The sequence below is a fragment of the Pholcus phalangioides genome, unplaced genomic scaffold (genome assembly GCF_987345545.1).
Source record: "Pholcus phalangioides strain wild (caught in Gottingen) unplaced genomic scaffold, Ppha-v1.0 ptg000024l_1, whole genome shotgun sequence".
Lineage (NCBI taxonomy): Eukaryota > Metazoa > Arthropoda > Arachnida > Araneae > Pholcidae > Pholcus > Pholcus phalangioides.
The window spans coordinates 635225-654077 of NW_028301616.1; the positions used below are offsets into that span (position 1 = coordinate 635225).

Below are 18853 nucleotides of genomic sequence, written 5' to 3' on the forward strand. Positions count from 1 at the left end.
ATAAGTTTTATCTGTTATTTTCAATTAAATAGTTGATATTCATTCGGAAAAAACATTCATAAATTATGTTGAGTGCGAATATCGAAACACCCTGTATTACGAACGGAAAAGTGATCATTCCGTACCTCTCTCTACCATGCAACGTGAGGAAAAATAGAATTTTCCAACATCGGTTATGATTGAAACTATATATGTATATATATAAATCGCGTATATATTCAGATAATAGACATCGTAACATGCAAAAAGAAGCTCATGTGCAAGCGAGAAGAATAAATGCCGCGCATGTGTGCTTGAATTCAGAAATTCATACATGCAAGCACTTTGCATCGAAATTTTATGACAAATGATGTGGCAATAATTCGATATCAATAATTAAACACGGTAATATTTGACAGTTCGGACCAATATGTTAATGAGCGTAATCATTGAAAGAAGTGTCTTCAAAATCGAATCGAATTACCTTTCAAGTCATTTTCACTACATAGCATTTGCCCGTAACCACGCGCTTTCGTGTTTGTTTTGAAAACGCCATCTATTATTGAAAACAGTAAACTTCAGTTTCGTTTTTATGTATGCTATAATTTTTTTTACATTTTTTCAATTTTGGTATTTTTTTATTTTATTCTTTTTAATACCACACTTACATAGTTTTATAAATATCATTTTTAGGTAAAATTTCATAAATACAAATACAATACCCAGCTGAACAGAAATTATCACAGCTAAGACCAAAGAATATCTTGGTTACAAATTTTAGAAAGGAATTTTAATTGTCGTAGAACAAGCAATAATGGTTAATCATACTGAAGTTATGATTAAAAAGACCTTGTATTTTTATTAATAATGTACCACAGCATAGTATAGATAAATATTACTATAAATAAATTTCATCAAATTTTTGTAAAATGTTGGAAATGATGGAAATGTTAATCACTACCGGTCAATTCCATTTTTAACATTGGTGTAGTGAGATTAGTTCATGTAAATACAGTCATGTAATATATCAGCTCCTGTAAACGAAATTAAATTTTAATTGAAAGGTATATGATATGAACGTTATGTGAATTATATAACTATTTGTTATGTGACCTAATCAGCATAGATTTTTTAATCTAATATAATTGTCAAATGTTCAAGAGTTACATAATATGATTCTGAGGAGTGTATTGAGGTTCTGTAAATTCTAATGACCATTTGTAACCTTATACTCTATTTTTCTATTTATAATTATATATTTTTTAAATATGTTTGTCAAATGTTTAGAAATCATATTGAATGGTTTTGGTGACATTGTTGGAGTTTTCATGTATATATACATATCATTTTTTGTCTAAATGGAAATATATTGCAAAATATGCTGTAAACTTGTGTTGTGTTAATCACTTTGTGAAAAACTGATTGTTTAATATTGTACATATTGTGAGAATATTTGTAGTCGACGAGATTTATTTTGAAAGTAAGTGTAATGTTTAAACCCTTGAAAACTGTTGACAGTATATTGATATTGTTTTGTATTAGTGAGAATATTTTATACATAAAGGATTATATATAATTTAAAAAAAAAAAATTACTGGTGGTTGTTTTTAAGCAACCATTTTGCCATTGACTGATCAATATCTCTACCTAAGTAGAGAAACCAAGACGAAGAAGACGAGAGCTCAGTTCGCATCAACTAGCAACGACCACAACAGGCAAAATGCCCAACGAGGTGGCTGATAAAAAGATGCCCATAAAAATATGGATGTCATATATTTAAAAAAAAAAACAGCAATCCAATTAGAAATGCAATTAACACAAATTATAAACAATATATACACATGATAAAATATTATACAATGCCCATAAAGAATACTTATGGTTGTCTTATTCTAAGAATGGATAGCTTCTCGTATTGTATCGCTCATGATTATATTAAACATTTTTATTCGCATACGTTGCTCCATTAACATTTGTACTTTGGATATGACGTTAGACTGGACTTTTGATTACTCTAAACCAGTGGTTCCCAACCTTTTTCAGTCCGCGTACCCCCAGCTTGCTCGATTCCTTTCCGCGTTCCCCCCCCCCACTCCCCCCCCCCCCAAATCCTCCAGTCTCCCCCCTCCAATCTTTTTCCCCCATTACAGTTTTCGAAAAACTTCAAAAAAAGGGGCATGTTGAATTAAATAAAATAAATTCATTATTTAGCTTTTTTTATTTTTTAAGTAAGCAAACAAATTAACACAAAGACTTGGAAAAAAATTAATGTGATGTTTGGGATTGTAAATTGAATTACAAAGTTTTGAAAAATTAGGCTCAAAAGAGGATAACTGCAAACTCAAATCCGGAGTTGCGTTCAATTTGTTATTGTATTTAGTATACGAAGAAAACGCCTGTTCAACAAGCTCCATGCTAACAGGCGGCAACAAAAACATTATGTCTTTTCTAGAAAATTCAATGTATTCTCACCGCGGCAAGCCCAAAAACTGTCAAGGTTCACCATTCCGTCATTGAAGAGAATCTTCAGAGTGGTATGTGATGCGAGCTCTAGCAATTTCTCCTTTTTTGGAATCAACAATGTGAAGCCGGTTCAAAATACTCAATACTCTTCTTTGAAAAGATTAGATATTCACCGATCACCAATTTCCGGCTCTGAAAAATATTTTTCAAACGAGGATTTTAATCCTTCCAAGTGGTCGACTGTTAAATTTAGCTCAGCTTGTGGCAAGAAATCGTGAAGTGTTTCAAACACTTCCCAAAAAAAAGGGCTACCTCGTGCCGAAGTTCGAACAGCAACGTCAGGACTTAACCTCGGGACAACCACCTAACTTCGGTGTGCAAAAGCAAAGCGTTGTGAAGGATGTTCATGTCTTCACATAACAATTTAAACAACCTGTAGTTGGTAGGATTCATCTTGATATAAAGTTGACAACCTTGACCGCTTCACCGAGAACGTTTTGCAAATTTGGAGACAACGGTTTCGATGCAGGGATCTGTCTGTGAATATAGTAGCGAGCCCATTTCATTTTGTGAGCGACTTCTGCCACGACGGGGGATTTTCGGGGGATTTTCCTTCATCTGTTGTGAGCCCAATTCATTTTAACCATTAAATTCTTTTTTCAATAATAATGATTAATTTCTTCAAATAAGTCTTTAACAGTCGTACGACCCCTTCAATGGATGACAAATAAAAATACTTACTTCGAATTCTCTTTCAAGTACTTAGCAATTACAAGTAGCACAGAATATTGCGCAACGTCGGTGCTTTCATCGACTTGGATGGAAAAAAAATTCACAACCTTTGACGTGACTAATGACTGTGTTCTCAACATCGTCTGACATGTCCTGTGTTCTTCGAGACACCGTATTATTTGACAGAGAAATTAAACTCATTATAAGAGCACTTTCCTCTGCAAACATGCATCTGACAGCATCTTTTCACCAATAGTGTGATTTTTTCCTCGTCTCGCATTACGATAGCTAATTTAGTAGGAGGTTTCGGTAGCTTTGGCAGAATCACTTTTGGAAGATTCAAAATACGTTTTCACGTTTACAGGTGCACGGTATTTCATTTTGGTGTTTCAGTCCGCTTCCGCACAGATCTAGTTTTCAGCCGCTGATCCATAGCGCAAATCACGGGAGTAGTAGGTGCTTGGTAGAAAAGTTGACGTAGAAAATTGTGGGAACAACACGCACACGCCTACAACAAAAGTTAAATACAACACGAATTAATTCTTCGCTTTTATGCGCTGCCTGGCATGCTTCAACAATCAAATCTAAAACGCCAAAGAAATGTGAGTGGAGAGGAAAGAATTCACAAATACCGATCATAGGTTGGGCGCGGGCGGGAAGGCCGAACCTTCCAGTGGACGCAACTCCTCTGTTATAGAAGATTTTATTGATAGGGAGGTCAATATATTACAACTGACAATATTAGAAAAACCTCTACCTGCATTAAAAATTCTTTTTAATGTTTTTTAATTATTATTTTCTTTTTTTTGATGGATGGCCACCAGTACCATTTTCTTCTCACGTACCCCCTAACTGCCTCTCGTGTTGGTTTACGTACCCTCGGTTGGGAACCGCTGCTCTATACAAACACACACTCATGCTGTACACATACATGTACAAACTTGTCTTTCTCATTCACAACGCCTCAGAAAGGCTATTTGTAAGTCGTCAGACAGCCTCATTGGGCTGAGAAACGACGAAATAAATTAAATTCTGTTCTGTTGAATATGTTACTCCGCCCTCATCATAATGAAATTTTTGAGTTCGTCTATCTCTTCAGACCTTTCAGGTCAAGATAGACGACTCATTATCAGGAAAAAGAATTAACCGAGGAAATTAATAACCGCCGGAATTAACCAAGGCTCCAACTTGGGCCTGATGATACACAAAAGGGCATCCTGGGTTTATACACGAGAAGATGCTATATTAATTTCAACCAACAGGAAGCCCTTGAAAGCGCTAAGTAACCTCCAGGAGCTGATTACAAATGTCGGAAGATGGAACGCATACAACAATGCCAAGTTGAATGTGAACAAATGTGTGATGATACGGCTCACAAACCGAGATATCCCATCAAACGCGAAGATCATCATAGACCGACAAGATGTGCCATCTACTCAAACTAAGTACCTGGTTGTCACCCTGGATGAAAGACTCAACTTCAGGCTCCATACCCAGAACAAAATCAAAAAGACTCAGATCCTGTTAGAGAATTTATTGAGATTCTGCTATCCGAAGTTTAAACTTAGTTTGAAGTTTTGATGTGCGAACAAATCGTTCGCCTAGTGTTGACACATGGTGCCCCAACTTAGGCTTTCGCATCTAAGAGCAATATGTACAAATTACAACGATTCCAGAATCGCGTTCTCAGGCACTTCACTGGAGCACCAAAATTTTCCGCCTCTGCAGATTTGAAGGTGCCGTCTATGTATTTCCACATCAAGGAGCTATCTCGAAACTCCCGCCTGACAGTCCAGTGGTTAGGGCACTAACTTCTGACTGTGCAGGTCTGAGTTCGAATCCTGGTTCGGGCATGGATGTCGACTAACACTAACAAATTCCCTGGACAGATCGTGAAGATCTCTTGCGAATACGTGCTGATCACACACATATTACAAAAAAAGAAAAGAAAACTTCGAAGAACAAGAAAGGTCGTGTCAGCAACATCTGAGAGAGATCTCCAATTATGATGCTCGCCACAGTTACTGAAACATATCGAACCTAAAATCATACTCCATACAAAATATGTGTCCGAATTTTTAGAAATGTGTGCGCGCTTGTATAGTCAGGAGATTTATGAAAATTTATGTTTAACGAAATAATTTCTCAAAATTAATGAAAAATTCATATTCAGTGGGAAAAAAATTTCCGAATAGAAATATATAATATTTGTCAATATTCAAACATTCAATAGTTCATATGTCAAGACAGTTTCACGAATGAAGACATCAAATGTTTAACAAGCTGCTGTATAGGCTCATAGACAATTTTCCGCAACAAATGTTATTTTCATTTCCCTTTAATATTTTAATCTTACAATTATTATTATTTTATGTCATATTTTATACCAATGTAATATTTTGTTTGGAGGAGTATAGGGCTATTTTGAGCTCGATGCTCTGTATAACGTTCGACGGTCACGGTCATGAATATGCTTCAACAATGAGATTTTTAGAGCTACTCGGTATATAAGCGAGTATTAACTACTTATAACAATTTTTGAAATGAATTACAGTAAAATCGCTCTTTTGTGAACACCGATGAGAGAAAAAAAATGCGTCCGCAAAAGAGGAGTGATCGTTAATCAGAGATTTGAAATGCATACTTTATTATAAACGGGGAAATTATTATTTGACCGTAAAAGAGGGGGTTTTATTATACTCCACCGTAAGAGCGTCAAAGGCGGAGAATAATTGGACACAGTGTGCTCGGTATTCCCAAAAAAAAAAATAGCATTTTAATCTGATATATTTCCAAATCGTTATTCCCATAAAATTTTAGTGATAATGATTCTTTAAGCTCCTGATTCCCAACGTAGGGCCCACGAATCACAGGGGAGGGATAGGATTTTGAGGGGGGGGGGCAATCTGCTTTATTAGCGGGAGCAGGCAGAAGATTTATGAAAATTTATTTTAACGAAATAATTTCTCAAAATTAATGAAAAATTCATATTCAGTGGGAAAAAAATTCAAAATGGATGAAAACTCTTATTTTTTATAAATAAATATATAACTCAAGAATTAATCGAACTTCATATCTAATGAAGAGACATGATCTCAAAATAAATAAAATTCTCCGATAATATAGGGCTACCTATTCGACTTAAAGCCCCGCGGTCCCGTCTTGTCCACCCATTGAGGTGTCACTGACTGAATATAGGTACTACAATATTATTTGTTGGTCATTGGGCTTCATGGAAATTTATTTTAGCCCGCACTGTTTCAAAGGATGAAAACCCCTGCTTTAAAAAAGGTTAAGGGCCTTTTAGGCTTCCTCCACGTAGATAAGAGATCCATTTTCAAATAATTAGAGCTACAGTAAACCCCCCCCCCCCCCCACCTTTAACGGGCACTGCGTTCTAGCGGACTTCTAACGATACTGCAGAAGCTTTTATTAAAATTACATGGACGGGACTCAATGTATTTTGCTATCCATTCACAAACAAGATTTTCTGTCCCATGGTTGTCAGCTATCAAGAATTTCTATTGTATATGGCATGAAAGGGGATAGAGGTGCAAGTAGGACCTATATTCTTTTCGGGGGTGGGGGTGGGGGTTACGCGCAAGCTAATTTGAGGGGAACTCCCCCTTCAAAAAGCGTTTCAAATTCTCAGAAATCTATTGAAACAACATTTAAAAACTTTTTCTTCAATATTTTAACTTTTCTGCATTTTTTTAACATTTGATTGTCGTAACGCCCCGCCCCCCGTGTGTCTTTCTCGAAGGGGGGGGGGACACATCAGTATTTTACAAAGTGCTTAAGTCGGGGCATGGCCAAAATAAGGTTGAAAACTACTGCTCCAAGCAGAGCTTGCTACAATTATTTAATAGTTTTTCTTCTACACAACTCTCCAAAAATTTAACTATCACACATTCGAACATCACCTTTTTTTTCCATCCAGCTCGCATGGAGCAACATCTATAGGGAAGGAATAGGGAGAGTCTATAGAAGACCGGTACACCTTGAGAAGATGCATGCACCTCAGTCAGTCATTTTAAAGCCAAATTGTAAGATTGATCATAATTCCAGCGTCCATGCTGGAAACCTCCCCCCCCCCCCCCAATGCTTTATTCTGCATAGACCTCGATACAACGATAAATCATTCTGAAATTGCTATAACGATATATTTTTATATTTTGTTCAAAATCGTTTTGAATTTAATTTTAACTTCGTCACCTATTTTGGTTCTTCTGAAGACGTCTGATAACATCGATATTTTGCGTTAAAGGATCACCGAAAGCTACAGGAAGTAATTGATATTGTTACTTTTGGTGTAAGGCACAACAGTGCAATGCGGTAAGCTTCTTTACAGAGGCAGTGAATCTAAGTGAATTTTATTAATAATTTAATCAATTACAATTTTTTCGTTGCGAATAAATACATAAAAACGCATTTTCTGAGCAACAATACCAATGTAAAAAAGACAAAAACCAGCATAAATTTGATCACACGTAAGGATAATGTTACTTCTCGATATAACGATAATCTCTTCAGAACGATATTTTTTCTGGGTCCTCAGAATATCGTTATATCTGTCGAATGATTTTAATGACTTTTTTCACGTTCGGACCTAAGAGAGATACACGTATTTGCACCTAACTCAAATGGTTCTAGTATAGATGTCGACCTAAATTGTAGTTTATTTTTCTTATTAAAAGGCATTTTGACGCACAATAAACACGAATCGATCAAAATAAAAAAAATTAATTGTCAGATTTGGGTCAGAGGTGTGAAGAGAGTATGCGTATATATATCTGTAATATTTTGGCTTTCACACATTCACATATTCCGCTTCACATTTTTCTACTTTCAAAACATGTTTGTTTTTATAGTGTATGTTTTCACAGATATTTCTAATTACAACACGCACGCGCGTAGTATTTCCAATCTTTATATATCATTCTTTTGTCGGCAAATGCTGTGTAAAAATAAATACAATTTTTCCGACTGGACCACGCCCTCCGGGCAATGTGCTTAAAATGCACAAGCGACTGGGTCTGGTCCTTATTCCGTAAATGAGTAAGTTAGTCGAACTGTAAATACCACACCGTAGATTTTACACGAATTGTTACGATATTTATGAACTATGTCCTGGATTTCATGCTGCACTCACCTGCTATGAAACAGAAAAGATTTCTAGGCCTGGCTATGCAGTCTTTCTCTGGGTTGTCCATGTAAGCTGGAAGCAATGGTTTCAACCCCAAGTGTTTGAATCGATCCCACGTCTTTAAAAGACCTTATTGTCAGGATGAAAGAGAAAAAAACAACAAATGAAGGGTTTCTAATGATGATAACGATAGAAGTGTTCCATGTTGAAGTGTATAAGAATTAATTCACCTTACCATTCGAGAAATATCTCAATTTCTTGGCGAGTTTATCCGTCGATCCATAAATGAAATTCGCGTCGATCGCTGACGTCAACAGGTTCGTTGCCGCTCTCGGCCCTAGAAAAAAAAATATTATTGTGTATGAACATTTATTTCGGTTGAGGAATGTATTCCATATGAACATCGAGCTCTATTGTCTTTGAACATCTATCTCTCTGTGTAAGCCAATTCAGCTCTAATAAACGACATAATTTTCTCGACATCATCGTATTATATTTCTGGAAGGTGTGGTTCTAATCTCTGGTTCTGGTATCGACCCTGTTATCACGAATTCCAGAGTAAATGTCCGACCTCATCAAGGCGTCAGCCTAGAATTTCTTTTGTGAATTCTTCTTTGATTTTTCCTCATTTTGTCACGGGTGGTCTCGTGAAACTAGGTACAAGTTCGGGATCGTTTGAGATTCATTGTCTCTAATGAATAGCACTCACAGGATGAAGAATAAAAGACTTTTACGTGAAAAATAAAACAATCTTTTACCTATCCCCAAACGGGAATCTTTTAGCATATAAAATCTCTCATTTATTTGGATTCAATTCCTCATATTTGTCTCTGAGGCAAGTATTAGCATTATTTCACAGTTATGTTATTCTTTTGAATAACTGTGAAATAATGCTACCGGTACAACGAATAACAATAATATACAGGGGTTGGACAAAATAATATGAACACCTGTGCAAAAAACCACACTTGAGGGAACCTGTCGTATACGCCCGCCCTCTAGTGTGGAAGAGTTCCACTTAGTGGGCGATAATGTGCACACATCAGTCTAGCCGTAGTAGTGATAGCGTTCGGTGTATATTGGGGCGTTAAAACTTCGTTACGGCTGACCTCACAGATTTCGAAAGAGGCATGATTGTTGGAGCCCGTCCTGCCGGGGCCACAGTAATGAAAACGGCCACCCTTGTTGGTGTCGGGAGAAGTACTGTGTTGATGGTAATGACAGCCTATAGCAAACAGGGAAAGACATCATCTACCAAGCATAACAGTGGTCGAAAGTCGAAGATGGCTGATAGACCCAGAAGGGTTTTGAAGCGGACTGTGTGTGGCCAAAAGCACAAGATAACAGCATCCCAGATCTACAGGAAGGTGTGTCGACAAAAACTATCCGCCGGGAACTGCATGCAGCAAGCATGCAAGGTAGAGCCACTATTCCAAAATCATTGATGACACCATGCAATGCCTTGAAACGACGAACATGGTGACACAAACATAAGAATTGGACACAGCAAGGGGAGAATGCCATCTTCTCAGACGAATCGTCGTTCACATTATTCCAGATTAACGGACGTGTTTACGTTTGGAGAACGCCAGCAAAAGCCCATGACGTTGATTGTCTCCTTCCTACTGTTAAGCATGGAGGGGGATCAGTGATGCTGTGGGGTGCAATGTCTCACCGTGGTCTCGGCCCACTTGTTGTCCTGGTTGGGCGGGTTAATGCAGTGATTTATGTAAGTATTCTGGCCGACCATCTTCATCCAATGGTGCAATATTTGTTCCCTGATTCTCGACCTGTGTTCCAAGAAGATAATTCGCCCGTTCACACTGCTGGAATTGTAGACTGACTTGATGAACACCATGATGAACTGCAACACCTCGTTCGGTCGGTCCCCTTATCTTAATATAATTGAACCTTTGTGAGGTATTTTGCAGGCCAAAATGTGCACCTCCAAAGATACGTCCTGAATTAATGGTTTTTTGCAGGGGTGGCTACGTATCCCTGTGACTGTTGTGCATGGCTTGTATTTGTCCATCCCACGACGGATACAAGCTGTAATTAATGAAATAGGAGGGCCAACAGCCTATTAATAAAGATTTTGTCTCATTTCACAAGTGTACATATTATTTTGTCCAATCCCTGTATATATGTGGTACCTTCATGAAAACTTGGTTAATTTGATTTGAATCAGTGCACAATCCGAATGGCAGGTCAACGTGAATATACTTCTCCTTGTTCAATGTTGGTCTTCGTACCAATAGCATTGAGAACATGGCTTATTTTATCCATCACAATATTAGGCCAACGTTTTTCAACCATGTCTATCCCGTGGTACACTTAAACTTACAGCTAGTGTAAAAAGTGTTAAATTTACATATTATTTATATATATAAATTATTATTATATTTATATATATATTAATTATATTATTATATTTATATATATATTAATTATATTATTATATTTATATATATTTAGGTATTATATTTATATATATATTAATTATATTATTATATTTATATATATTTAGGTATTATATGTATATAAAATAACTACATTTTATCACATTTACCGTAACATATATATGTATCATGTTACTCGTATAGTGTTTCAATTTTTGTTTGGACATTCAAAACCTTGGATTTATTTGCAAAAGAATTTATTCACTTGCCTCTGAAATTTTTCGTGGCACACCTACGACCTTCTCACGACACCCCAGTTAAAAGCCCTATCCGATGAACTCGAAGACAAAGCACTAGCTGGAGAAATGTGGTATAATCAAGTGATTAGAATCTAGGGAATCTGTCTTTAGCTGTGGTACCCTGAGCCGGTCTCTCATTTAAAAAAAAAGTAAGGAAGACTGATGGCAGCCACCAGCAAGAACATGAAACAAGCGCAACTCTCACATCATAAATACGTTAGGGCCGCAATTTCACTCAGAACGCACATTCCGGGATGTGCAAATTCGTTATAAATTCCGTAGAGGCATGTGTGAGACAGGGGTCTTCAACACATTTCCCACGGGGCTACATTTGGCCCTTGGGGCTGTTTGTCGTGGTCCGCCGATCATTTTCAGAAAGTGGTTGAAAACAGTGAAAAATTATTAATTCTAGAATTAATGAAAGAAATAATTCCAGAACAAACTTGATAAAATCTCAGAAAGAAATAATTTCAGAGTTAGTGAAAAAAAATAACTTACATATAAAAGAATATTAATCTCAGAATTAATTAATATAATCAATAATTAATCAAAAACATTTTCAGAATTAGTAAAAAAAATATTTCCAGAACTGATCGAAATTGAGAATCAATAAGAGAAATAATTTCAGAATGAATAAAAGTTTTCAATTATTTTTGTCCCTGTTGAACTCTCGGCCCCATTGGTCACTTCTAATGTGTCACTAAATCACATGAGCTGGTAGCCCATGAGCTTCGTGGGAAGTTTCAATCTGGTCCGCTGTATCTGAAAGGTCGAAAACCCCTGGTGTACGAGGTGCATGTGCGGTTAAGTAGTAGTATCAAGTTGGTATTATATCCCAAACCATCTCTTTGCTGACTATTACTTCTACTTAACTGTACATACACCTCATTCTATGGAATTTCCAACGAATTGGTACATGACGGAAAGTGCGTATGAGTGTTGTGAACCTGACGTGAAGTTTATTTCTGCTTAATGCTTGTTATGTGTAGTGCTGCCATCCATCATCAATTTTCCTAACTATGGGTGAAGTGCAATGATTGAATTATAGTACCGTTGTAGGCCTGTTGCTCTCTGTGGCGAGACTTTTTAATGAGGGGATCGCGGCTCGCATTTGCGCCTATTTGCTGACTCTGGAATCGACGCTCCTATAATCAAAAGTAATCATATTTTGGCGCTCTAGCAAGACCCTACCCTTTGCCGACTCAAAGCTTTTATGGCTCGTCTCGACTCTCAAGCTACTTAATGACAAGATTGCAACGGCGGGCCTAAGAAAAATAGCACGTAAGTTAAAAACCCGCACCATGTCGAGTAATAGTGTCATTGTAAACCGAATTACCTAAGGCACATCCGGGCATATTTCCAGCCATAGTCCTTCTGAAATCCATGCAATGAACGTCATAATTCGAGAAAAACGGATCATTTTCGGGTATCACCATAGGCATGCAATACTTATGTCGCATGGACTCCGGCGTTCTGCAACATGAAACTTCCAACTCCTGAGCATCTGTAATAAAAAATTTCAATTACAAACGCGTTTATGACTTAACTTATGACCTAAATCGTAGATAAATATCAACATTTGACTGTAGCTACTTATAACAGGTGTCTTCAACCTTTCAGACACGGCGGCCCAAATTGAAACTTCCCACGAAGCCCGCAGGCCACCGACTTAAACAGGGGCTCCGAGTTGAACAAGAAAAATAATTGAAGACTTATTTATTCTGAAATTATTGCTTTTATTAATTATCAGTCTTGATTAGTTCTGAAAATATATTTAACAACAACTGTGAAAAGTTTATGTGTGATCAATTACTAATTAAATTAATTAATTTTGAGATTAATTTTAATCGCTTTAAATCATTCTTTAATTATTTATTTCAATGTAATTATGAAAAACTTATTTCCTTTCTCAATATCCCCTCGAAATCGTTACTTTCAATAATTATACAAATATTCTTTTATTGACTGTGATATAATTTCTGTCATAAAATACGAAATTATTTCTCTCATCGAGATGTTCCCATATAAGTTTTTTTTTCACTAATACTGAAATTATTTTTTTCACTAATACTGAAATTATTTTTTTCACTAATACTGAAATTATTTTTTTCACTAATACTGAAATTATTTTTTTCACTAATACTGAAATTATTTTTTTCATTAATTCGGGAATTATTTACTCCATCAGATCTAGAATTATTTCCTTCATTTATTCTGAGGTTAATCGTTTATCAATGTTTCAACCCTTTTTTAAAAATGATTGGTGGGCCACGAGAAAAAGGTTCGAGGGCTAAATGTGGCCCGTGAGCCACGCTTTAAGGACCTTCCCCCCTTCCCTGATTTATAACATCAAAGTATTAATGGCATTACTGAAGTTTAAACTCACGTGCATTTCATGGATGAAAATACTTTTTTGAAACAATACATCCTTGAAATTTCCAAAATTAGGATTTTTCTTTATATTCTTAATTGTTTTTTGAAGGAATCAGTGAGCTTTCATTCATTTCCGTTAAGGATCCATAAAAATAATTATCGCTTCCATATAGCTCCGAGTTAGGCCTTGGCCTAGATTCGTATCAAAGAGACACAAAAGGCCATTCGTTAAAGTTTGAGGGTGTTCTTTTTTTCTCACTTTCCCCATCGCCACCATGCTCTTCTGTGGACTTTAAATTTACTAGGAACAAGAAATAACCAAAATAATAATTCTAAATATTCTTAATAGAAGTTGTTATTTTCCATCGTGGCTTTTTTAATATAATTATTGTTGAATAGACCGTAATTACTGATCCGCAAAGAGGATACAGATACTAAGTTCAAGGTAAATGGCACGGAACCATTACAATACTGTATAAATGGTCTAAAGACAAGAGTCTTATAGATATTTGTATAGAAAAGACCGCTAAAAGTGACCATATCATTTGATTAGGGCTAGACAAATCTGTTGTCCGACTTGCCCGGGGCATGTTTTTTTTTCAACCACATCGTACAGTATATAAAGTGCCCGAAAGGGACAAAAATTCTGCGATTGATTCTGAAAATCGTAGAAAATATTCATGCAACATTTCTTTTTTTTACACAAAAATATTCGAAAAATTATCTATCAAAAAAATATGACTTCTTTGCTGCCACCGCACCTGCCGACCCTTCCCGTTGCGTAAATCGGCAATGGTTCTATAAACGAGGTGAATTGTAATTTGTTGTAAGTGCAATTGCAACTTCTCTTCCAACGCCAACATTGCATAAAATTAAAATTAGCGGTTTGACTAATTTTAGATTTTTAATTGGTGATCGCATTTTTCTTTTGAATTTTCGTATTTGTTTCAAAATTTCAATTAGAAAAATTTTTTAAATATATAAATTATAAATTAATTTTTTAATTTTTTTTTAAAGTAGGTAAATCCAGTAATAACATTTTTTGGGAATATAAAATATTGATTCAATTATTTCAAGTTACATGCCTGATTGGGCATGTACATTTTTGGAAATTCGCCCAGCCCTGGTTATGACTTACCTCGAGGAGGAGCTGCTAACGTGAGATCATGGTCTATGAACTGCCCCCAAGACATCAAAAGCACAGAGAGATGATCGCTCGGGACATCGCGGTCTTTGTGAATGGAAGAACTGATGAGACGAGCATTTGGTAGAGGTCCACCGACGACGGACGTGGTTCTAGGAACAGAGATACCTGAAGTAATAAAAGCGAAGTTTAATCATTCAACTAAGAGCCAATCGATGGAACTGGGTTTGTACGTGATACCTGAAACGCTACTCACCGTCTTCATACATCGGCGGTATAAATCGCGCGAAAGGCATGTTAGCCGATCCCCATGATGAATGTCGCATGTTGTTGCAGTGGGCAGTGGTAGAACGGTAGCGGCTCTTTGCACATGGCACGGGTTTAACGTTCGCTGGACATATGCTCCAAATATCAGTCCTTGACGTGTCTATCATTGGCAGTGCGTTCCGAATTTCTTCGTGAGTCAATTGGAATCTAAGGAAATCGGCCAGGATATATCTTCTACATTATACAACAATAACACAATCAATTTAACTCAGGGGTTGTTGTAGCGTCTCTCTTGCTTCCTCATGCCTCCATTTCTATGGAAGTAGTGCTCAAAAAAAGCTTAACACTGACTTATTTCAAAGTTCTTTTCCTCCTTTTTAAGACCCTTCAATTTCCCTCTCCACTCATTCGGTAATAAATTGCCCATAGCGATAGACCGGAGTTGTACTCGGCTTGATAGAAAAAGAGGGAAAAAAAATTCTTCCTCAGAAAGGCACACCTCACAGTTTGAGAAAACCCTTGTTGGACCAATTTGATTTGTACTGTGTAAATTATTAATAGTCATTTGGACAATACAGGATAAAACCTAAAGTCCGTTTAAGCTTAACCCCCCTTACGATCACCGACGTAATATTGCGTCCAAACATCAGTGGAATAAATTCAAATAAGATTTCTCTGTGTTTTCTTTCTTCTCTCATCACCATCGGTTTGTAGTAACCCTATTTCAACCGAAGTTGCTTTTCCTCTCTCTCCTTTCTCTATTTATATACTTCTGTACTTCTGTTGATGATTTTTTTCCACACATATAATGCAGGTATCTCTGCTATATGCATGTGAGAGCGAAAAAGAACACGTAGGCTGAGGATGAAAAAGAGACTCTAAGAAACTCTTATATCTACATATATATATATATTTCCCTTATCTTTTATATCTTTTCCTTTTATATATTTTTTTCTTTCCCCCTTCCTTTTTCTAACGTGCCGTTAGGTTAGAACGAGGTTACCAGATCTATTGCTGATTCGTCAAATAAAAGTAATCCAAATTTGTTGCCAAAAGCTTGTGCGTGATGCGGTTGAATAAGTCGGTGCTGATAGAAACATACTTTCAATTAGAAAAAGTCCATATATAAGGTGCCCTTTTCAAAATGTGTCTCATTTACTTGGAGTCATATATGTATACACACACACAGAGAGACAGAGTGAGAGAGAGAGAGATTTAAAAAAAAATCATTTATATTTTTTGTACGATTCCCCTGTTTAATTTTCAAGTAGAAAGTTGTTCCTCTGCTGAACCAAGAAAAATTCTTGTTTCCAAGTGCAATATTAGCCGAGACATTTTAATTCAAAGTCAGAGGACATTGTAGAACTTAGAAAAGTTTTAAAAACTGCAACTTTGAAGAATCTTTCGAATTAGTTTTGTTTTTTCTAATATTGGATTTAGGAACATGGAAGCTTTTTTGTTGGACTTAGTGCAGACAAGGTAGCAACTTTCTAGTTAATAGTTAATGGGATCGGCAAAGTGTAGAAAAAGTTCCGATTTCGTATCTCGGCACATATAAATACGGTCCCTAATATGCCAAAGACCTGACAAATCTAAAATAGGCACGTTATTTGGACACATTTTCTAATTGAAAATGCGTTTCTGCAACCAACAGTTCATGAGTTCTTTGAGCTGAAACGGACTTACGTTTCACCTCTACAGCATACATGATGGACCTTTAGTCCGCGGGCAAAATGTGACCCTCGAAGACATCTGGTATGGCCCACGACAAATCACCAAACCACTCAAGTGCCCAACGAAAGATTTTAAATCCTTTAAGAGTGGCTCGCGGCATATTTCCGAATCATTTAAGCTGCCAACGGCAAATATCCAGATGACCTAAGCAACCCCAAACACATTTCCAAATCACTTCATTGACCCACGGCACAAACCCAGTTTATCCAAGTGGATTGTGGTACATTTGCAAATCACTTGAGTGGCTTGCAGCAGATTTACAGTTCACTTAAGTGGCACGTGGCACGTCCACATTTCATTTAATTTTTATAGATAAATTTAGTGGCTCTTGGCACATTTCCCGATCATTTAATTGACTTGAAGCGCATTTCCGGATCACTTAAATTGCCCGCGGAACATTTCCAGATCACTTAAATTGCCCGCGGAACATTTCCAGATCACTTAAATTGCCCGCGGCACAGGTCCACATTACTCAAGAGACCCGCAACACATTTTAAGATCACCTCAGTAACTCGCAGCACATTTTCAGATAACTCAAGCCGCCCGCGACACGTTTCCAAACCAATAAAGTGGCCCGCACTCCCCAAAAGATTGAGCAATCTTGCTCCACAGATATGTATTGCCATTTATTCATTCGTATTTCCTTAAGGTAATTTTCTTACCGTCTTGCAAGAACTCGTGTCGTCTCCAGGACAAGTTCCGCCGTGGTATCGATCACGTCTTGATGTGGTTCGATGCTGTTCACATCTACAGGGTGTTGATACTCTAAAGAGTTCGAAATTGTTTACAATAAGAACCCATCCATCAATACTCTATGAAACAACTTTCTTTAATACTGTGGTTGAGTATAAAAATTTCTCAAGTTTCGCATCAAACAATCAATCCCAAAGAAAACCGTATTATATTCACCGATCATTCTTTTTGCTTCAGATAAGGCCCAGTTGACGTCACTGTACTTGATACAGAACTTGAAAGTTGTGTTGACGTGAGTTACTATATACCTGTCAAAATTGACGCATATACAGAAATCTCCACATTCATGGCAATTTGAAGTACGTACAATTAGTCATAATTTTTTAAGAAAAAATCAGAAAGAATAGAAAATGACAGTTGGAAAACTTAGATACTCATAAATACATTTAGTGCGAAAAATTTATGAAGATATAGAAGGATATTATAATGCAACGTGAAGGGAACGCTTTAATGCTTATAGATATATATTAACATGAGATTACGTATGGAGAAGCATTTAACCATTCAATTTTGCAAGAGTAATTAATATTGATAACTCGATCAAGGGAAAAAGTAATTACAGTCGGCCCGCTTAAACGAATGTCAATGATTCCAGCACATAATAATAAATTAAGCCTGCCAGGCTTTAATCACCATGTCCCACCATAACTACATTTAAAAATTAATAACTATTAAAAAAAGAAAATTAATTGTACAAAAAATTTCTTCTGGAGTAACTTTAACCTCAATGAAATGAAATGCGTTGAAAATTATATCTCCTCTATCATTACCCAGAAAAGAAGCAATTTTATACCTCGTATCTCTATTTTTTTTCTTTTTTTGAAGATCTAGAGCCAGCATTTGAAATTTTCATCCAATCGATCATTGATCATTTTTGTCGTACCAAGGTCATTTTTTGCACACGAGGGCTAATTAGACCCCGGGACCTACAATTTATTGCCGATTCCGAACGTCAGGCTTGTTTTTATACTCATCGAGAGGTTGGTGCGCTAACCCCTCAATGGGGGACTCCCTGCGGTAGCAATTTTTTCTGCGGTCACGTCGCCGTTTCTGTTGTACCCCTGTGTGAGAAACGTTTTCTGACAAGGACGAACCGGGTATCGAACTCGAGACACCTCTGAACATCCTTTGGTACTTTAGGCGAGTATTTTATCGACCTGGGCTACCGCGCCCCCAATTTTCGTCCAAGTTTTGAAAATTTAATGCGTAAAAAAAAGATGATTTTTTGTAATTTTTTCTAATCCAGACATTTACTTGGATTAATAAGAGGCTAAAGCTTTTTTTTAACCCGGATTATTCACGGCTAAAATGAAGTTGCCTTTGTTCTTTTTGAATTCATTGACCTTTTTTCCGAGCATCAGTCATACAGTGGTGAAGAAACACTAAGGCCATTTAAAGAATGGAGATTAAAAAAATGTTAGTCAGAATTTTTCGAAACATTTTTCAGAGACGACAAACACAATGAGAAAAGGTATCTTGAAAACCCTGACAATGGTCGATAGAGCCTGGGCGGTGCACGGAATGAAATGAAAAAAATGAAATCTTGAAAACCCATTCAAAAATT

General features: G+C 36.6%; 1 protein-coding gene across 1 annotated transcript in view; it reads right to left on the minus strand.

Annotated features, from left to right (window-relative positions):
• The window catches only part of LOC149068535 (chorion peroxidase-like), a 31317-nt gene extending 13865 nt beyond the window's left edge, over window positions 1-17452 (minus strand). Inside the window, exons 1-7 of the mRNA XM_089251143.1 lie at window positions 17446-17452; window positions 17199-17301; window positions 14792-15009; window positions 14530-14703; window positions 12355-12522; window positions 8556-8657; window positions 8327-8449 (exon numbers count right to left, since the gene is read on the minus strand). Of these exons, the coding sequence (XP_089107269.1) occupies window positions 8327-8449; window positions 8556-8657; window positions 12355-12522; window positions 14530-14703; window positions 14792-15009; window positions 17199-17301; window positions 17446-17452 (895 nt within the window). The remainder of the gene's footprint in view (window positions 1-8326; window positions 8450-8555; window positions 8658-12354; window positions 12523-14529; window positions 14704-14791; window positions 15010-17198; window positions 17302-17445) is intronic.
• Window positions 17453-18853: the final 1401 nt, after the last annotated feature.